Genomic DNA, 20381 nt, shown 5'->3' with positions numbered 1-20381 from the left:
TGCCGAAGCCACTGTCCCCGGCAGCACAACGCTGAGGGACAGCTCTGCACAGGTCACGCAGGAACCGCGCAGGGGCCAGGGTGAGCCAGCGCCGGGGCAGGGCCCAGCCTGGCCGTGCCCGGCGCCCCCGGGCCGAGAGCCCGCCTTTCTCCCCGGACTGTGGGCTTCAGAACCGGGCCGACCGGGCCGCCTGCCTCGGCCCCTTGCACCCCGGCACGGGCATGGAGCGTTCCTCCTTCGGGAGCTCTGCGGGGAGTTTTCCCTCCTCCAGCCAACGTCACCGCTCGGGATCTGAAGCGTCAGCGTGGCCGCGCCCTGCACATACTTGATTTCGAGAAAGTCGGCCGCGTGACTTCCCAGACCTCCCCACGCCTGAGAAGGGGCCGGACGGGCGGACCCCTCCCAGGTCGAATGTGTGGGAAGGCCGCTGCTCCGGAGCGCAAGCCCCCGCGCCTCCTCTCCTCAGCACCCTCTCCCTTTTCTCCCCCTTCTTGGTCTCCCCGTAATCAACCCATCTCCCCCCAGCCCCCTCTCTCCCACACACTCACTGCCTCTAAGGGTTTGCAAATGTTAGGCTTTAGATCCTGACTAGTTTACATTTTATTTCTGCTACTTATTTACCATCATTTTTTATAACTAGATTTGGAACCCTTCTTCGACTTATTTCTAATTGATTTTAGATTTCCCCTCAGCTGTTCACATGCTCACATCTTCATTCCTGGGCTTTTACTTCGGCTCCGTCTGCCTTTCAATTGAAATGAAACTTCAGTGTGTGTTGTTCTTAAGGTACGTGCTGAGCATCCCTGGCTGCTAAGATTTTTGAACATCGCATCTCTGAAGATGTCTTTTCCCGGCTACTTCAAATGAAGTAAAGCGTAGCCCCGTACAAAGGTCTCTTTTCCCTTTAATCTTTCACCGCCGTTGAGCACGTCTTACTAAAGTCTAAGACCAAGCTCCCCCATTTGCCAGTAGGCTACTTATTGTGTTATTTTGTTTATTTTTCTGCATGAAAGCCTGGGAAATACTTTATTCTGAAACTCTAAAAAATGGGCTAATAGTTTTCAAAGTGTGGATCTCTACCATACGAGAGTAAGGGCTCAGGGTGAGGTGCTGGCTGCACAGATTTGAGGAGAGACTGACTCTCAGGCTCTTACGAGTGTCGAGTCCCGCACTCGGAATAAGAGAAAAATTGTCACTTTTTAGCTTGATGCATAAAGAATGTTTGAAATCCAGAGGCGGACCCCTGTGGAGGGGTGTGACATGTCCCTATCTTTTCGCAGGTGTTCTCTTAGGCTCTGATTGGCTTACATATTCTGACATTATTAGGTTTGTCTGAATTTTAGTTTTTAGTGTTGCTAATTTTTTCTGGATTTTCTTTGATATTTTGATAGGACACTGGAAGAAGCACATTGTTCCCAAGAGCCAGACACCATTTTATTTTACTTATTAATTTTTTTATATATTAAGAAATATATATTTTTAATTTTTATTTATTTACCTTTATTGTTGAAAGTACTACAGATGTCCCCAAACAGTTTGGGATCATATATACAGGGCTAGAAATGATAATTACGTCTTATGAATGTATGAGCTCCCCAATAAAGTCAACCTAGAAGGAGAAAGTTGAAGGAGGAAGCAATGCACCTTCTAAGATATTGTTCTGTTTTTGTATTTCCTAAGAGTCAATGAATGAGATAACTTGGGGGGTTGCTTGGGAAACAGTAAGGTCCCACGCAAACATAAAGCACTGTTCCTTGAATTTATGACCCAAGATAACTCTTTCCCCTTTCCTTTGAGCACTGCTCTTCTCTCTGACCTGGGTGCAGGTGTGCTTTCTGCCCTCCTATGAGATTCCCCAAAATGATCAGCCCAGAATCCTTGGCCCTGGGGTGCTTGGCCATTGCATTGCTTTCTTGAAATAAACATTCTTCCTTTGTGGTAAGCCTGGCGGGAGCAAGAAGCATCCCTTCCTCTTGCTCCCTTTGCTTGATAGCGGGGAGGCTGGGGAGTCCGCTATCGCAGGACTGGGAGGTGCACCAGCCCTTAGATTTCCCGTGTGACTTATCTCGACGGCTGTTTGACTGTAAGAATTGCACGTCTGGATCAGTCAGTGTGGGAGCCGGTTAAGAGCATAAGTCATCTTCCACGGGAGCCAAATCAAACAACTAACGGGAGTTTTCGTTCCAGCTTCACAAGTCACGTTTGGAGTGGGGTCCCACATAGCAACGGCAGGAAAAGAAACACTGATGTGGTCGGGCTTTACCCGAGGGAGGGTGGGCTGCAGGCGCCAGGGGTTCAAGAGGCTTCCTGTGCTCCGGGCTCACACCACCTGGGACCCCCGGAACGACCTTCATGCGGTGGCCATGAAAAGAGCATGTTTTCCTCGAATTTTCTGCTGCCAAAGGCTTCCCGTAAAGCTTCCAAACCCAGACACACAGTACTGCTTGGCTGTGTACGTCCAGGGCCCAGATTTATTCATTCCTCAAGGTGAATTCCCTCCGCCTTAAGACCCAGGACTTTCCCTGGCAGCAGGTCCTTCTCTTGCAGAAGCTGCTGCAAAGGCCGCTCGCATGTTTCACCTCTGCAGCATTCTGGGGGGGGGGGGGGGTTGTGCTAGAGTGAAGTGGTGCCTTCAGCACTCACCTGTTTTGACAAAATGCCAAAAGACAGCCAATAACATCCACCAAAAGAGTGCCACTGAGGGTTCCTGGGTGCTGGGGAGGGTTGAAAGGGTATGTGCTTTGGAGTTGATTGAACCTCGATGCTCATTCTGTCCCTGTCATTCATTACTGTGATTCTTGGGCAAGTCCTTTACCTCTTTGAGCCTATTTATCATCTGTGAAATTACGAGAACAATTCTAGCTTTTCACTGTTGTGAGATGCAGGAAATAATACATTGGATCTTGGTCTACAGTAAGTATTTAAGAAGGATTCATTTCCTTCTGTCTGCACTATGTTTCTTCTAAGGCATGCCAACGTGAATTCTTGGCTGCCCTGTATCTGTTATTGTTAACTTAGTCCTATCCATGAACTTCATCTTCTAGCTGTGACATCTTATTTTGATGTTTCAGGCCCAAGGGGAGCATGGGGCAGAGATGGGTTATCTGTGGCACCGTCTTATCAAGCGCAGTGAGCTCACTCAGCACCTGGGCTTCCAGGGCTCCCTACTGTCTCCAAGTGCTAGGAAACGCCCAGTGCGCCTTCATCTGAACTAACCTGAGCGCTTGCTCTTGGCATCCGCTATATGAGCTGCATTCTTTGCAACCTCCTTGATTTTGAAATCAATTCCGTTGATGTAAAATTGCCTTGTCTGATGATTTACAGAAAAATCTTTATCTGATTGGTGGAGTCTAGCTCGGCACACAGCAGTGTGAGGCTGGGCGGAGCTTCAGGTTCCACACATTAATATTCATTAGCATCCTGCACCATACCTGGGATCTTAGAGCTGGCAGGGCCTTAAGGACTCAGAGGACAAGAGTCATATTTGTCTTATGAAGAAAACAAGGCCCAGAAAACTAAAGTGATGTGTTCAGTATCCCACAGCTTCAAGGCAGAATCAAGACCAAGTCCCGTGTTTCTGTTCCCAGCTTGGAGCTTCCTGTAAAACCGTGTCGTCTACATGGAGATGGTCGCCTGTGCCATGTTTTAGAATAAAACCAATAATGTTTGTCGTCATTAGAATTCTTAGGCAGAAATCCTAACTTTTAAAAATTAGTTTCAACTCTACTGAAAGAGAAACTTACATTTCTTTCCTTTTTTAGGTGGGGGTGGGGGAACCTAGTTTGTTCTTCAAAATAACTGTTTTGTTGTTTTTTTGTCTTAGTAAAATTTCCATCATTTTCCACCTTTAAAATGTTGGGATCTCCCTCATGTTGCTCCCCCCCCCGAACCAGCTCTCCAGCCCATCAGTTCTCCCTTCAGCACTTCTCCTGTTCCCACCACCCCTTTCCTTCCCACCGCCCTCCCTCTAACCCAGGCTCCCCAGGCTGGGCTTGCACTGGAAGAGCGTCCTCGAGGCTTCCACCACCTGCAGTCTGTTCTTGTTTCATCCCGTGGCGGCATCGCCTCAGAGTTAATTTATCACTGATGGTAATCGCACTATCTTCTGATTCTAATTTTATACGTTCCTCCCATTCAAACCGTCAAATTCCTTCGTCTATATTCAGTTCAGATTTGAGTCTTTCAGGACCTTTGCAGCTCCCTTCTGGATGGCTTGCTCGCATTCTCACGCTCTCCATCTGTCAGATTTGCTCTAAGCCAGCTTCTGTATTTTATTTTCCTACCCTCTTCGTCTGCTGGCTTTCTCTTATCCAATGCAACAGAAGTCACCTTGCCCTAGGCTTTGGCGGGACCATCCACCGCCTTCCATATCTTGACCATGGGAACTTGCCCACGCCACACAGCCTCTGACTCTCAGCTTTCTCACCAGAAAACTGGGGTGCATACCTCCCTTATCTCTCCTATAAGTAATTAAATGAGGTTCAGTGATTAAATGAGAAAGTAATTGCTAAACTGTTGTGCAAACACCATGTACTCTTCGGGTACCTCTGTACTCGAGTCCACACTCTAGAGATGCACCCTCTGATACTGTGAACACCACAGTGCTTACAGCACCATGAGAATCGATGGCACACGCATGGGACAGAGGCTCGCAGCTCCTGTTGCAATGATTTCCCTGGGGCTAGGGGGAGGTGGTCACTGAGAAGTCCCCTGGGTCATAGCTATGGGAGCTCAGCTCCTGTTCCTTTATGATCTGAGTTTCCACAAAGTGGAGATATAGTTGGTTTGGCAAATGCCCCTTTCTGAAATGCATGTTTTTCTTGGAGAATATAAAAAAATTGGTCCATTTATGTGTTATAAGTTTTGTAAACATTTGTTGTAGTATAAAAAAATTCTGGAAAGGATATAAGTCCTGGGATATAGCTCAGTGACTTTTCACAAGGTGGATACACTAGGGTAGCCAGCACCCAGATCATGGCCTGGGATGTTTCCATCTCTCCAGAGCTTTTTATGCTCCCTTCCACTCACTCCCTCCTGCAGGCGTGTCCCCTGTCCTGACATGAAACCCTCTAGGCGAGACTGCTTGTTTTTGAACTTTTTATAAGAAAAATTATACAGTATATATTCTTGTGACTGGCTGTGTTTGTTAACATTGGGTATATGAGATTCATTCACAGATTTAAGTCATTCATGCCAGTTCTTACAGTATTTCATATATGTACACATGAAATTATACATTATATATAAGCATATATGTATATGTGTATATATATATCATAAAATAGAAAGATATGCATGTTTGGGTAGCCTGCATTTGGGGCTGTCATGACTAATCATGAGCATTCGTGAGCATGGCCTGGTGAGCATTTGTACAGTTTCTAACGAGTGTGGCCCTGGCAGCGAAATTGCTGGGCCATAGCACTGAAATTGCTGGGCCATAGCACCTGCACGTGCCCGGCTCTGGTAGAGAGCGCCAGTTTGCTAAAGTCACCGTGTCAGTTTACACTGGTGCCAGCAGAGCCGCTCGTTGCCATCCCCGCCCGCACTCGGCGTTGGCTGGGGTTTTAGACCAGCCGCTCCGGAGGGTGCTCGCAGTGCGGCCTTCACTGCCTGAGCTTGCGTTTCCCTCGTGGTGCGTGAACTTCCTCACCTTCTCATACAGCAGCGGCCATTTGGACACTGTCTTCTCTACTCAATTCAAGAAATTTTAGAAATCTTTACCCCCACTGAAATAATTAAGATCTTCTCCTAGGTTTCCTTTAAAGGTTTTTTATTTTATTTTACCATTCGTATTTATAGCTGCATGCCATTTGGAATTGAGTTTTGGATATGGTAAGAGATTAAGATTTGTTTTTCTATGGGAATAACCAGTTGACCACATGCCATTTATTAGAAGTACAGTGGGGAGGCTATTTTCTCCTAGAAAGGAGAACCTCTGGAGAGAGCCGGTGGCAACTCCAGTGGCTGGGGAGCAAGAAGATTACATGAGGGCAGCGTGGACTTGCAGAAATGGCCCAAGTGGATACGGGGGCAGAGCACAGGAGGTAGGCTGCTTTTGGGTACTTTGTGATGTGTCATATGCACAGTGAGCGGCTTGTAGAATGCCACCCAGGGCTGCGTCTGGGTGCGGCCCCTGGCCATGGCGGTGGCTGCAGACGGTGCTAACGTGGTGGGCTGTCATCTCTCAGAGGAGGTGTTGCCCCTGGCACAGTCACTGGGGCCCAGCGTGGAAGCAGGTCTGTCCTATCAGCAGTGTGGCTCAAGTAGAAAAGAACAAGCCCCTTACCTGGTCTGTTATGGTTCCTACTTAGCCATAGCATTTCCCACATCACAGACATTCAGCTGTTTAAGCAACGCAACTGTAGGCCCATAGATTCTCATCCCAGTGTGACCGATCAGGTCCAAAATAAAATCCCCAGGGCAGTGAGGTGGCACAGTGTCTTGAATCAGATGGAAGTGTAACCAGTTTCCCTCTTGGCACACTGCACCACACCTCCTGGGAAAACTTATTCCCCTTACACTGAGCTTCTCTCTCACACCACAAGCCAGTCTGTCCTTCCAAAGAGCTTGGCTTTGCCAGCTGGTGGCTCTCGAGTCAGGTGTCTTTGCTCTCTGCATGTCATACGTAGGAGGCCTCAAAAGGACAGGTGTGCGGATGTCTCAGGGACATGCTGGAGGGTTTCTCATCTCCTCTGGGCCCTAGTGATCTGCACAGAATGGGCTGCTCCTGGGAGCTGGGGATTCTGAACACCAGGCATCACCTTCTTGAGAACAGTGTTTGGTACAATCCCTGTAGTAATGGTCACACCGGGATTCCATTTACAAACAGATTTCCCAAACCTTGGCTTGGTTTTTCTGGTGAGGTGAGTATCCTGAGATTAAAGAGGTTAAATGACTAGCTGGTGATCACCCAACAGGGAGTGGGCAGAGAGGCCGCAAACCTCATCTTCTAATTTCGTATAGTTCCAGAAAAGTCTTATGAATTATTATATCCCCCTTTGGTTTAGCAAGAGGAAAGTAAAACCACAGCCTCCCTCAGTACCTTGTGCTAATGTTTAATTATCTTCAAAGCCAAAAGGATTCCTTTGTTTAAATAAATTCTATGGGTATAGTTGGAGTCCTTGTCTTCTTGGGGAGTTCTTTTTAAAATAAATTATGGTAAAATAGACATAATATAAAATTTACCATCTTAACCATCTCTAAGTGTTAAGTACATTCACAGTGTTGAGCGGTCACTTTCCAGAACTCTTTTCATCTCCAAAACTAAAACTCTCGACTCAGTAAGCAACTCAGTATTCCCCTGCCTCCCGCCCCTGGCAGCCACCACCCTACTTTCTTTGAGTAGGAATCTGACTCCTCCAGGAATGTCATGTCCGTGAAATCATGCAGTATCTTTATTTCTGTGACTGGCTTGTGTCCCTCAGCATAACATCCTTAAGGCTCGTCCATGTTGTAGCATGTGCCAGATACTATTCCCCTGTGTGTGCACCGCATTCGATTTTCCCGCTAACCCACGTGTGGACACTTGGCTTGCTCCTACCTTTCGGTTATTGTGAATTCTCAAAGAGCAAACGTGTGCCACCCACCTTGTCACAATTCTTAATCTGCTTGTGAAATCCCTTCTTATTCGTGTCTTCTTAGGGAGAAAACCAATAAGCTCCTCTAACTTTCCTTGTAATTTTGGTTTCTACCCATTTGCTCATCTCCGTATTTATTATAAACGTCTTCAACCCCTTTTTGCTATTTAGAAGTGGTATTGGAGCAGCCCACCCTCTGAGCCTGGCAGTTAAGGCCTCCTGGGCCTCTCCTTCCCGTCGCCCTGTTGAGCTTTCCACCCCCATCCCAGTGTTTCCTGCCTTCAGACAGACCCCATGGTCTCCTCACTGCCCAGGCCTTTCTGCCCCCGAGCTGTCTTGTATTTCTGCGTAGCCACGGGCATGGTCCGTTCACTGCCCACCTCGGGCCAGGCCTTACACAGAGCAGAGCCGCAGCACAGACTGCGCACAGGTAAGGAAGACAGTTTCCAAGTTCTTCTGAACGCTCTGGAAGATGGTGTTCTAAACGACACGTGCATTTCATTTCATGTGATAGGAGAGCTCTTTTCTGAACATTAAAATTCAAATTGCAATAAAAAAAAAATAAATGAAGACATTAAAAGGGAGATTGCTATTTTAAGAAGCCTGTCGTGATCCTTTTACAAAGCAACCATTCCCTACAAGGTAAGCTTCGTTAAGGATCTGTTTAGACTGTGGCTTAGTCCTTTCGAAAAATGTAGCTTGCATTAAGTTTATAGTTAACCTTGACTCCCCACCCCGCCCCATGCTAACCCAGCCAGTGGTTCTCATCCTGTAGATGACAGTAATTAATGTGTTTTCTTCTGAAATTCTATTTTAGCTTTTCCTCTTCTAACTCCCCCTCTTTGGGATGGTTATTTTCCCTACTTTATTGAGATAACTTAAAATATGGTTTCTTTTTTCAGAGATATTAGTAGTATTTCCTCTGGCTCAGCACAATCTGCAGCTTTAATCTCTGCTGACGGGCTGCTGGGGACCTGCCTCCCCCAGAGACACAGGGAAGGAAAGCTGAGCTCCCGAGTGAAGTATGTTATCTCTACTTTACAGGCCAAATATGAGATTGAGCAGTTAAAAGTCAGAGACTCTAGGAAAGGAGGCAAGAATGCTTTTTTTTTTTTTTTTAAATCAACAAAAATCCTTCTTATCACTTTAGTGATATTTGATGTGTGCTTTTCTAGTCCAAAACTTTTTCACACATTTGATTAAATTTCCTTCACTGAGATATTCCAACAATTTCTGGGTAGATCTCCTGCCTCATCTTATAAAAGTGTAACCTAAGCTTCCAGAGTAGGTTGGGCCTGGCCAATTTCTCGAGTCCATTGAAGGGAGGGATGCAGTGACAAAATCTGTGAATCTGTGTCTCAAGGTGGCACCACTGTGGCTTAGAGAGTAATGATAGTCTGAGTCTCCCTTGTGTCAACACTGAGCTCTTTACTTAACATTACCCAGACTTTAAAGTGTATTTAAGAAATGGAGAACAGGGCACATTAAAAGTTCTTTTGAAAGGGAATTGCAGATTTCTTAAAAAAAAAAAAAGCAACAGCTATCAGACATCTAATTATTTCTTCTTTCCAAAAAAAAAAAAAAAAAGGAAAGATAACCAGACTGCTGCAAAAATAGGAGAAAACTTGCGTCGTTAAACTAGGCAGTGTCTGGGCCACTAGAATGCCACAGAGGTTGGAGAATTTGCACCAGACACGATGGATACAGATGTTTGAGAACTAACTCATATGACATCTGAGGTAGACTTCAAAGGAATCCGCTTGGGGTGGTGGGGAAGTAGGAATGGGAAAGTTATGAATGAAATCAAATTGGCCACGAGGTGTACTTTTTAACCCTTGATGTAACGCAAAATTATAGGAAGTCAACAAAGGCAAACTCACATAACACAAAGTACATTTTTTAATTGCAAAATAAAAATTAACAAATTACCAAAAAACAGAAAAAAAAACCCTCTGTCCTCTGTGGGAAGGCATGCTTGATTGGGGTGGCACTGTCTACTCTACTCCAAGATTCTCAGGGGACTTTTTTTTTTCCTTAGCATGACAGTGATTCTAACATTCATCAGGAAGAATAAAGAGGACTCATCTAGAACGTTTTGAACAGTAGAATTTATCTTGGCGTAAAAACACTATAATCGGCCAACGTAGAGAGGAACCAAGATATTTAGGATACTGTAATGGCATTTCAAATTATTAAATAAAAGATGGATTATTTAATAAGTCTTGCTTCCTATAGGAAAATTCTGGAATTATAAAGAGAAGTGTTTTGTGTACTATGCTATGGTATTATGTTACATATCACTTTGTGTTTAAGAAAACTACAGAAAGTGTTCAGGGTATTTCGACACCACCTCATAGCAGTATCACTGTGTTTATTACAATATTCTAATTCACCTGAAGAATTTGATCCCACTTGTTTTCTTACAGCATTGTGGGTTGATAATAATAAAAAATAAAAATCACATGGCACTTATTCTGTGTCAGGCCCTTTTGCGAGCTATTGGGTTATAGTAACTCCTTTCATCATCGCAGCAGTCGCGTGGGAGGGATATTATCACTTCCCCTGAAGTCCGCAGGAGCCCGGGCGCAGTGGCCGGCGCGGCTTGTCCGCAGCCTGGCCCGGGCCGTGCGCGCCCTCCCCGCGCGGCCGGCGGGCGGGGTTCGCGGGGCCGGGGGAGCGCTCGGCGTCCAGCTCTCACAGGCCCTCTCCTCTCCTTTGCGCAGGGACCTGATGCCCAGAACCCTGGACGGGCAGATCACCATGGAGAAGACGCCCAGCTACTTCGTGACGCGGGAGGCGCCCGCGCGCATCTCGGCCATGTGCAAGGACACCAAGCTGATCGTGGTGGTGCGCGACCCGGTGACCAGGGCCGTCTCGGACTACACGCAGACGCTGTCCAAGCGGCCCGACATCCCGCCCTTCGAGAGCCTGACGTTCCGCAACCGCAGCGCGGGCCTGGTGGACGCGTCCTGGAGCGCCATCCAGATCGGCCTCTACGCCAAGCACCTGGAGCGCTGGCTGCGCCACTTCCCGCGGCGCCAGCTGCTCTTCGTGAGCGGCGAGCGGCTGGTGGGCGACCCGGCCGGCGAGCTGGGCCGCGTGCAGGACTTCCTGGGGCTCAAGCGCATCATCACCGACAAGCACTTCTACTTCAACAAGACCAAGGGCTTCCCCTGCCTGAAGAAGGCCGAGGGCAGCGGCCGGCCGCACTGCCTGGGCAAGACCAAGGGCCGGCCGCACCCCGACATCGACCGCGCGGTGCTGCAGCGGCTGCGCGACTTCTACCGGCCCTTCAACCGCAAGTTCTACCAGATGACCGGGCACGACTTCGGCTGGGACTGAGGGCGCTGTAATTTAAAAAAGAGAAAATCAGATATAATATATTTTTTTACCGATCGGTAGAGAAAAGGCAGGTTTACTGTTTGTGCTGGAGATATTTCTTTCGGTAGTTCCCCCCCCCCATGAATGTTAAGGCGGCGCGGGCCCCACCGTCGCCGCCCCGTCCTCACCTTTAACCACACCGAACGGTTGGATAAACAAAGAAGGAAAACTGTACTCGTCTAAATACTTCCACTTGTTGATTTTTATGTTATGTGTTATGGACATCATTATAAAGAAAGAGCATCCATTGCCGTTAAAACTTTTTTTTTTTTAAATATATCTTTATTGATTTCAGAGAGAGGAAAGGAGAGGGAGAGAGAGAGAAACATCAATGATGAGAGAGTCATTGATCGAGCCCGCAACCCGGGCATGGGCCCTGACCGGGAATCGAACCCCGATCGCCTGGATCCCAGGTCCACGCTCAACGGCTGAGCCACGCCCGGCCGGGCCGTTAAAACTTTTAAGAGGACGCGGAGGGTAAACCATCCGTCCCTCTGGCTTACAAGGCTCGGATGAAACTGGCGTCCAGCCTCGTGTATTTCTCCCTTTAATTTTTGCCCTGTGCCACTTTTTCTTAAGCTGTTTCCCAGTTACTAATACTGTACGGTTTTACACCACTTCAGTTATCACAGTGCTTTCAAATACAACATTTTTTTTGATCCTAATACTACTGTGTCACACGAACATGGTACATAGAGATTACCGCCATTTTACAGATAAGGACACTTGAGTCTCAGGGAGGTTAAATGACTTAGCTGAGGGCCAGATGGCGAATCCTGGACAAAGCCTCATCTTTCACTTGTTCTTATTTCACTCCGCTTTTTCCAGGAGACTTGGAAATAAGACACCTGTACCTTTCCAGACGTTAGGTAGGTTGGGAATGAACTAGATGTTTCCTCTTGTAAGTTCCAGGTGAGCCCTCGGGCTCCCGATCACACCACACAGTGTGCCAAGGACACCACTCAGACCTGGACACGGCACCCTAAGAGCCAGTCTCGGTTTGATTGAAACTGAGAGAAACGACAGGTTCTTGTACGGAGATCGAGGTAGACGGACAGTCACACTGGCAACAGGACAAGGTGTGGTAGGAGCCCAATGTACCTTGACCTGACGTCCTATTTTTTTTATTATGAAAAAGCCATTTCTGTAAGAGCTTACAAATATAAATCTCATTTTTATTTATCTCTTTTCTTAACAAAGAAAATCTGCTTCTTTTTCTACCCTTGGAGCTGGTACTAAAACACATCAGTAAACATCTTTTACAAGGCCCTTGTTTTTCATGGGCAGAGGACTGTCACTTTTCCCCATTTCTTAGTCATATCTATTATAACCTAATATGCATTAATATTTGGAAAATATTCTCAGAAATGCAGATGGCGGTAAAAATGGTGGTTTCGCCCATCTGTTTCTGCCCATCCCCCATTTAAGTAGCTCAAATAAATCAGCCGTTTATTAAGAGAATTCCTTTCCTCTCCGAGTGGGCATTAACAAGATTAGCATTAATGGGAATTAAATTGGTTTAGAGAGGAGCACATATGCACGAAATATATAAAACGTGTATAATTAGCCTGTCGGCAACATTTTATTACAGGTTTAAACCCAAGAGGAAAACGTCTCCTATCTCATGGAAATTTTCTATAGCCGCCAAAATGTAAAGGACCAGACACTGCAGAATTGTAAAATGGTGTTCATTTTCTTCTCCGGTGTTGTCAGTCAAAAGAAACTAAAGTTGTCTTAAATGTGCAGCACGATCTCGTGTTTGCCACAGAGGCTGCGTCAGGTGAAGGAAGGATTTCTTGAGAAGCCTCACACAGGAGTAAAAGGGAGGAAAGAAATAATTGCTCCAAATCTTTGGCTCTGTTTATCAGTTGCCACCTTCAGGAGTTAAGTAAACCCCAAGTCCAGGTCCCTTTTTCCAGTTGATTTCCTTCCCCTCTGTGCCCTCAGTTCTCCAGTGCCAGGCCTGTTCGTGCTCCATTAGAATTGTCACTACCAGCAAGGAAATACTCATTTTGAACTTTCTATCTTTTTTTTCTTAACTCATTTTGTTTGTGCTTCTGATTCTTTTTTGCATTTGTTTGACATTATGCGAAAGTAGCTTGCACAAGGAAACAATTGTATTCAGCAATCTCCACCATTTTTGTGTTAAGAAATAATTAAAAAAACAAAATTGAGTGCAAAGAATCTCTTCTTGCCTGTAGTTTTTTTTTGTTGTTCACATGACTTTTAAAAAAATGAATGAATGAACAGCACTCCAGGAAAACCTTTTAACTTCCAAGATTTCATGTGGGTGTTAGAAGCTATAGGTCCCAGAAGAAAAGGCATACAGATCTAGAGTCAGTACACCCTAAGCTTCCCCCAGTATGGGACTTTTCCATTTCTGTTTCTATGCGGTCCTCACTCTTGCTGGGCATGGACTTAAACTCAGATGTCTTTATCCATTTAGCTCCACCAAGTAGTAGGTTTTGCTCCTGATGGGAACATCTTAGCTACCTTCCACCTCGCTGCCTGCTCCACAGCTATGCCCACTGACCTTAACTCTGCTTAAAAGCAGACCTGTCCCTCCAGAAGAACACCCAGGGGTCTTCAGCTTCACTCTTAGTAGCATGCTTTTCAGATGACACCTACTGTGTACAAATTCTCCAAATAACTTAGAAACTTTTAAGGAAAATTAATTTTATTCTAATAACTTGGGATTACTAACCTTCTAGAGAACGGGTGTTAATTATTCCAGGAGTATTAATTCCACTCTAATTTTCCTATTTTCAAAGATTTTTAAAATTAGACTAAACCTCCAGGGTAATTTGGGTCACATCCCCATTTGGCATTCCCATCCTTTCTTTGGGCATGAAAACGTTGGGTTGGTGTGTCTGTACATTTTTAACTCTTGATTTTGCAGTTGTTAAGTGGATAAATTTCCTCTAAACACATTTCTCCTGCTCTGTCAGCTGAGGCCTGCAAAATCTGTTACCCATGAAAATACCTAAATTCAGTGTGTGAACAAATACATATGTCTGTAAAATAATAACACCTTATGGTCATGGAGCAGATCAACCTTTCGGGTGCATTTCACCTTGAGCCACCAGCAGCTCTCCACTCTCATTAGTTCCACTTTACCATCGAGGAAACTAATCCTTAAGACTGCTTCTCAGCAAAAGACAATTTTGCATCCCAAGGCCGTATCTGGAGATACTTGGCCCCGAGGCTGGTGGAGTGTAGGGTGCTTGTGGTGGGCGAGTGCCAGGGACGCTGTTAAACATCTTACACTGCAGAGGAGAGCCCCCATCACAAAGAGTCACCCACCCACACTGTCAGGGGTGCAGAGGCTCCCAGGGTCAGAAGTAGTGAGCCAACCACAGGTAGCACGTCTGAACCTTGTCTACAAACCAGAGTCTAATTAATGCCTGACTTGTAAGACTTTCACTCACCACTCTGGGTTTTTCTCCTGAAAATCCTTGTTTCTCTCTGTAGCTCTGTAAGTGACTCTGTTATAATCAACAGATCAAGGTTTAATGTGCGTTGCCAAGAGTACTAAAGAGAAACATCAATGATGTGGGTTTTTACAGCCGAGAGACAGGGGCAGTTTGTAACCAGCGGGATAGCTCCATTTCTGTGAAGTGGAATCACTCAGTTTCAGGTGGAAAATAACATTCCAATAAGACAGTTTCAAAGGCTTTTTCAAGTTCAAGTCTCACAGTTTCAATTTGCCTCCATGACAGGGCCGTGACAGTAATTCTTATCACCTGACACAACCAAGTGACGAGAGATTGAAGTGAGTGGCTCCACTTCTGTTAAGCAGATGAATTCAGATGGATGTGTGGCCCTGACTTGCTGCGTAATAGCAGAGAAAAGAGAAATCTTACTGACACAGTTTCTGGAAACCCCAGAACTTCGTATATAATTTCCATAGAAATCAGGGAAGAAAAGAGCTTATGGTTCCCAAACATAGAAATGTGTGGCTGAGAGTCAGTGAAAGTCTTAGTGCAGAAATAAAAGACCCCACCTGCCCTCGGTCACTGAGGAAGAATCGGACTTAGTAACCCAACAGCAAGCCCTGTTAAGGGAAACACCAGTGCCACTGTCAGATGTGTGCTCCTTGAAATGTCATCGCTGAGGAAACAGATCTGCATTCAGAGTCTCAATTACATGGGTGGAAAATGGATGGGGAAAGTTTCAACCCGTTTGTCATACGGAGTTTGGGAATGGGAGGCCTCCCCTCTTGAAAAGAGGTGAATTGGGGGAAATTACAGGGCAGGGCAACTTCATACACAGAGTGATAATATAACGAATTTTAATTATGCCAGGAGGAAATAAAACTGGAAATACAAACTGTTTCTGATATATGGCTCCATTGTGGGATGTTTAGGACACTTAGTATGTTTCAGGCTATAGCCCTAATTTTCTAGTTCAGTTTCTAACTGTTGGTTGTGTTCTTTTAATAGCTACATGAGCAACAACTTACTCTCGTCTAGTTTTACTGTCAAATAAAAGGTAATAATAAATTGGGAGCATACTTTTCCTCCCCAGATTCTTGGGTTTGATACTTTGAGTGCATTCGGAGGATCAGATATGAGAAATGGCATCCTCGATCGGCTCTGCCTGGCTGGTACACGATCGGCTTAGATTTCTAGCTGGGTGTTAGCTGATCAGTCCTGAGAGAGCTTTAAAATTACTGGCTGATCTGCACACGGCAAACTATGGTCCTTGTGTTTGGGTGTCTCCCAAAGTCATGTCATAGTAAACTTAGAGTGTGCAGTGGCCTTGGGGCCTTATTTTCATGACAAAAGGAAGGGATGCGTCTGTTTCTTTCCCACTTCCCATCTCCGGGCTTCTCTCACTTTTTAGTGCCTCCTCGCCCTACCTCTTGCTGTGTCCAAGGAAGCCTGGCACCCCGGCCCTGCTGCCCGCGTTCTGCCCTCTCTCCAAGCTCACCGCACCTGATGGTGTCCACCTCCTACTTCAGATTCCTGGGAAACCTTGTGGTCCCCCTTGGGCCACTGCTCGCAGCTTCCGCTCTGGGGAAAGCCGCCCCATTACTTGATGCGTGTACCCAGACAGATGAAGGTCGGATGGGTTGATCTCTCCCCAAGAGCATTTACACTAGGAAAACAGGGCCCAAAAGAAGAGGGATGAGGCAGGGCAGGAAAGCACGGCGACATGGTTTTGACAGGAGATGGAGGAGGTGTTGGAAGGACACTTACCAGGCTCCACGCCCCACCCCTCGCCACTGACCTGAAGATCCGGGGTCAGCAACTTGGCGTCTCACTTCTGAAAGGTTGTCTGCCTCTGGTCCGGGCAGCGACATTTTCTCCACCTGTTTCCCCATAAAGCCTTATCTGAGCTCAGATTTCTTCATTTCAAGCCTGCAACAGCTGGTCAACCAGGGAACAGGAGGAAGCGAGAAAATTTTACAGTCGTTTTACTGCAGTTTTTCAGAGGGAACAGAAGAGTTCTTGCTTAGCTGCCATCAGCTGATAGCTTTAAAGCCAAACCAGTTCCTATTTCAGACGACCTGCCCTCGCACAGATCAGGTGTTCTTCGTCAGGAAAGGTCCAACTAAATGTCCTATCGTAATAGTAACTCACCTTTGTGTACAGTGACTCAAGACACTCTTTCGCTCTCCTTAGGTCTGAATAGTGTTTTTCCTTTTTGTCTAGATACAGAAAGTTTATGCATCTGCTGTGGCTCCTGCTACATTTCCTCTCCCCTGAACTGCTCACATCTTTCCAGTTTCTTCCCTTCCATCCTCCTTACTCCCACATCATTTCTTTTCTGGGTAAATTTTTACCTTTCAATACTTTCCTGGATCAAAATCTTTACGCCAAAATGTCATCTTGCAGCTTGATGTTTTCCCCTCTTTTCCATGTGACTCTTGTGACTTTTTCCCTTTTTGTAACCATCTGGCCCAAGAATTAATTACACCTTATTTGGATTTCAAGACTCAGCCTATAGTCTACCTTCCTTTACCTCCTTTGCCTTTTCTTAGATGGTGCCCTTACATTTTAGGAAAAGTGCTCTTTGGAGAAAATTCCCTTCCCGCCGGCTCCCAGGGGCTGGCGTTTGCCGCCTCCGTGGGGATGGACCTTCTCACTGCCTTCTGCCCGGGGACGCAGCCGTCCCCAGCGCCACTGGCTCCCACCTGCAAGCGATTCCGTGCTGAACGCGCCGGGCTCGTCTTCCATCGGCCGTAAATAATGAGCCCTTTCTCAGACTCTTTGGCCCCTGCTACTTGATGAGGCCATTAATAAAAAGTTCTGTATCAATGAAATGATAAACTCTGCTCTCCCGAGCCATATATAACGAATGCCCAGGAAAATTGGAAGCAGGCCTGTTTTTACCAGCCTCACCCCGTCTTCTAACTCAGGCCGCAAACCCCGCGTGGTGACAATGCCCAGATTCCGCCTCCCTCAGCAGTGCCCGGGGCTTGCTCCCAGGTTTCTCATCAGCCTGCTCTCTGCTTTTTCATGCCCATTCATTCCAACCACGCTTTTATTACTCAGTGGACTCCAGCGCCAATGTCTCCAGCCGATCTTCATTATTTTTACTGTCGTCTCTCTTATTTCTATTATCGCCACTATGGTGTTTCCTGGTGGCTAAAATGGCACTGCTCTGCCTTTCCCTGACACCCTGTCGTCTTCGTAAGCAGCCCGTCTTCATTTCTGCACTAATTAAAACTTTTCTCCACTCACTCTTTGAGGCCAGAGACATAGCTCTACTGATAAATCACAGGATCACATAGGCATGGGACTTACCTACCACTTCACACTTGCATCTACCTTGAAAGGAAGCCATGGTTCTTTCAATCCACCCATTTTATTGATTCTGCCTTCCATTTCTTTAATGGCATTTCTTCAGTTCATCAGCCTTTTCCGTGCTTTAATGATGAAATTCTGAAAAAAATTCAGTTAAAAAAAAAAGGTCCTTAATAACAGTTTCTAAATTGGGGCTATCTTAATCTGTACAGTTTGGGCCCTTTAATTTACAGACTACTCCCCACCTTGACAGTAAAATATAGCTATAAAATCTCATTCATGCTCATGGTAACCGTTGCTTTCATCATCACTTTGATCTGGTCCAGACAGGCCATGATTTCCTTTGAATTTTTTTCCTCTGGTTTTTCCACCTTCTGTACCATTCCCTGCTTTAAAAAGGAGGCGGAACCTTACTCTTTAAATTCCTAATACTGCAAGAACGTACCAGTGATAACCTTTTGGAAATAGGAACAGTGCTTACTGCCTCTTTATCAACCATACACCTGCCATAGGAGACTCGGGTTCGCCAAAAATTGTCCTCAAGTAAAGAAGTTAGTAGGTCTTGCTTTGAGTCCAGGTCTCTGTGGTGCTTATAATCCATTCGGCTTTGGTCTGTGAGAGTTTCCTTGGTTTTCAGTGGGTTTTTTTTAATTCTTTATGGGAAAATACATGTAACATAAAGTTTGCCATGCTAGCCTAAGCTTATAATTCAGTGCCACTGAGAACATTCACGATGCTGTGCAACCATCACCACCACCCATTTCCAGAACTTTTCCATCATCTCAGACAGAGGCCCAGGACCCATCGAACAATAACTCCCATCTCCCCCTCCACCAGCCCCAGGGAGCCTCTCATCTACTTTCTGCCCCTGTGAATCTGGCCCCTGGAGTTACCTCACATAAGTGGAATTCTATAACACTGGCCTGGCGTCTGGGTGGCTGCGCTCATGATGCCTTTTAGGATCATCCTCGTTGTGTGTGTTCGAATGCCCTTCGTTCCTAGGCTGAGCACTGGCCCCGTGTGCGCGGGTTTGGTTATCCGCGCGCTCGGCCTGTGTCTGCCTCCCGGCTGCTGCGAGCAGCGGGAGCAGGGCCCGCGGGCTCCCCCCAGGAGCAGGGCCCGCAGGCACACCCCGGGAGCAGGGCCTGTAGGCGCCCCCAGGAGCAGGGCCCCCCTGGAGCAGGGCCCGCAGGCACACCCTGGGAGCAGGACCCACAGGCATCCCCCCAGGAACAGGGCCCACAGGCATCCCCCTGGGAGCAGGACCCACAGGCATCCCCCCAGGAACAGGGCCTGCAGGCATCCCCCCGGGAGCAGGGCCCGCGGGCGCCCCCCGGGAGCAGGGCCCGCAGGCACACCCTGGGAGCAGGACCCACAGGCATCCCCCTGGGAGCAGGGCCCGCAGGCACACCCTGGGAGCAGGACCCACAGGCATCCCCCCGGGAACAGGGCCTGCAGGCATCCCCCCGGGAGCAGGGCCCGCAGGCACACCCCGGGATCAGGGCCTGTAGGCGCCCCCAGGAGCAGGGCCCCCCGGAAGCAGGGCCTGCAGGCACACCCTGGGAGCAGGACCCACAGGCATCCCCCCAGGAGCAGGCCCTGCAGGCATCCCCCCAGGAGCAGGGCCCGCGGGCGCCCCCTGCAGCCCTGCCAGCTCTCCTGGGCGCGCCGGGAGCAGGGTTCTGGCCCGGTGGTAGTTCTGAGCTTAAGGTTTTGCGGAACTGCCAAACTTTCCCACAGCGGCTGCACCTTTTCTATTCCCGCCAGCAAAGCGTGACGGTGCCAGGTCCCCCCATACTCTTCAGCGCTCCCTGGGTCTGGTTTCTTTCTCACTTCTATTGTTTTATAACAGTCACCCGCATAGGTGTGAGGAAAGAGGGCGCTTTGTTCCGCTCTGATTCTTTAACTCTCAGTCTTTATTTCTGGCTGCCCCTGCCCTTCTTGACATTTTTCTAAGCGGCGTTTTTTCTTATTTCTTGGTAAATACGCAGACTCCTTTCTCATTGCCCTTGCCCTTTCCTTCCCCTTCTCTGTCCTCGGATGGTATCAGCTTTCCCCTTTCCTTTCCTTTCCACACCGGGAACTGACTAACCCCCTGCCCTCCCCCCTGCTTCCCCTGCCTGCCTTCAGACTCCCCAGGCTTAGGTGCCCCCCGGTCACCTGCCTGAGAGCACAGGTGGCCCCGCCTGGATGGAGGCTGGCTGCCCATCTGGACGCTGGCAGCTGACCAACCTGGACCGTTTTCTCTCCATCCCAGGAAGCACGTGGCCGGAGGCCCCCCCAAATCACTAGCCACGCCCACACTCGCAGCAGCCTTCCCCCCAAACTGCCTTTAATCCCACCCCCACCTGAGGGGTTGCCAGGCTCTTGTTTGCACATTGGAGACGCTTTTTCGATGGTATGTGACACTCGGGTGACCCCTCCGACCTCCTGGGGACCTTGAGCGAGTGGTCTGAGTCTTTGACTACCAGCCATAACCACACAGGTTCCACACAGCGGGCACCGCTGCCCTGGGCCACGTTCCTTTACACATAATATGTGCATCGACGCAAACTTCAGGCTGGCTCAACCTCCCTGAACTGTAAACAGCCCAGGCGTCTTCACTCAGCCACAGTTTCTTCACTAGCTGAAGGGGTAAGCAGATTAAGCTGAAGCCTACTTACTAAGCTGA

The 20381-nt window shown here is 47.6% G+C and overlaps 1 protein-coding gene across 1 annotated transcript in view; it reads left to right on the top strand.

The window, feature by feature from the left end:
* The window catches only part of HS3ST3A1 (heparan sulfate-glucosamine 3-sulfotransferase 3A1), an 83862-nt gene extending 72635 nt beyond the window's left edge, over positions 1-11227 (top strand). Inside the window, exon 2 of the mRNA XM_081115996.1 lies at positions 10301-11227. Within this exon, the coding sequence (XP_080972122.1) occupies positions 10301-10919 (619 nt within the window). The 3' untranslated portion in view covers positions 10920-11227. The remainder of the gene's footprint in view (positions 1-10300) is intronic.
* The last annotated feature ends 9154 nt before the right edge of the window (positions 11228-20381 follow it).

This window comes from Miniopterus schreibersii, assembly GCF_964146895.1.
Source record: "Miniopterus schreibersii genome assembly, chromosome: 16".
Classification (NCBI taxonomy): domain Eukaryota; kingdom Metazoa; phylum Chordata; class Mammalia; order Chiroptera; family Miniopteridae; genus Miniopterus; species Miniopterus schreibersii.
This window is presented reverse-complemented; position numbering and strand designations above follow the sequence as displayed.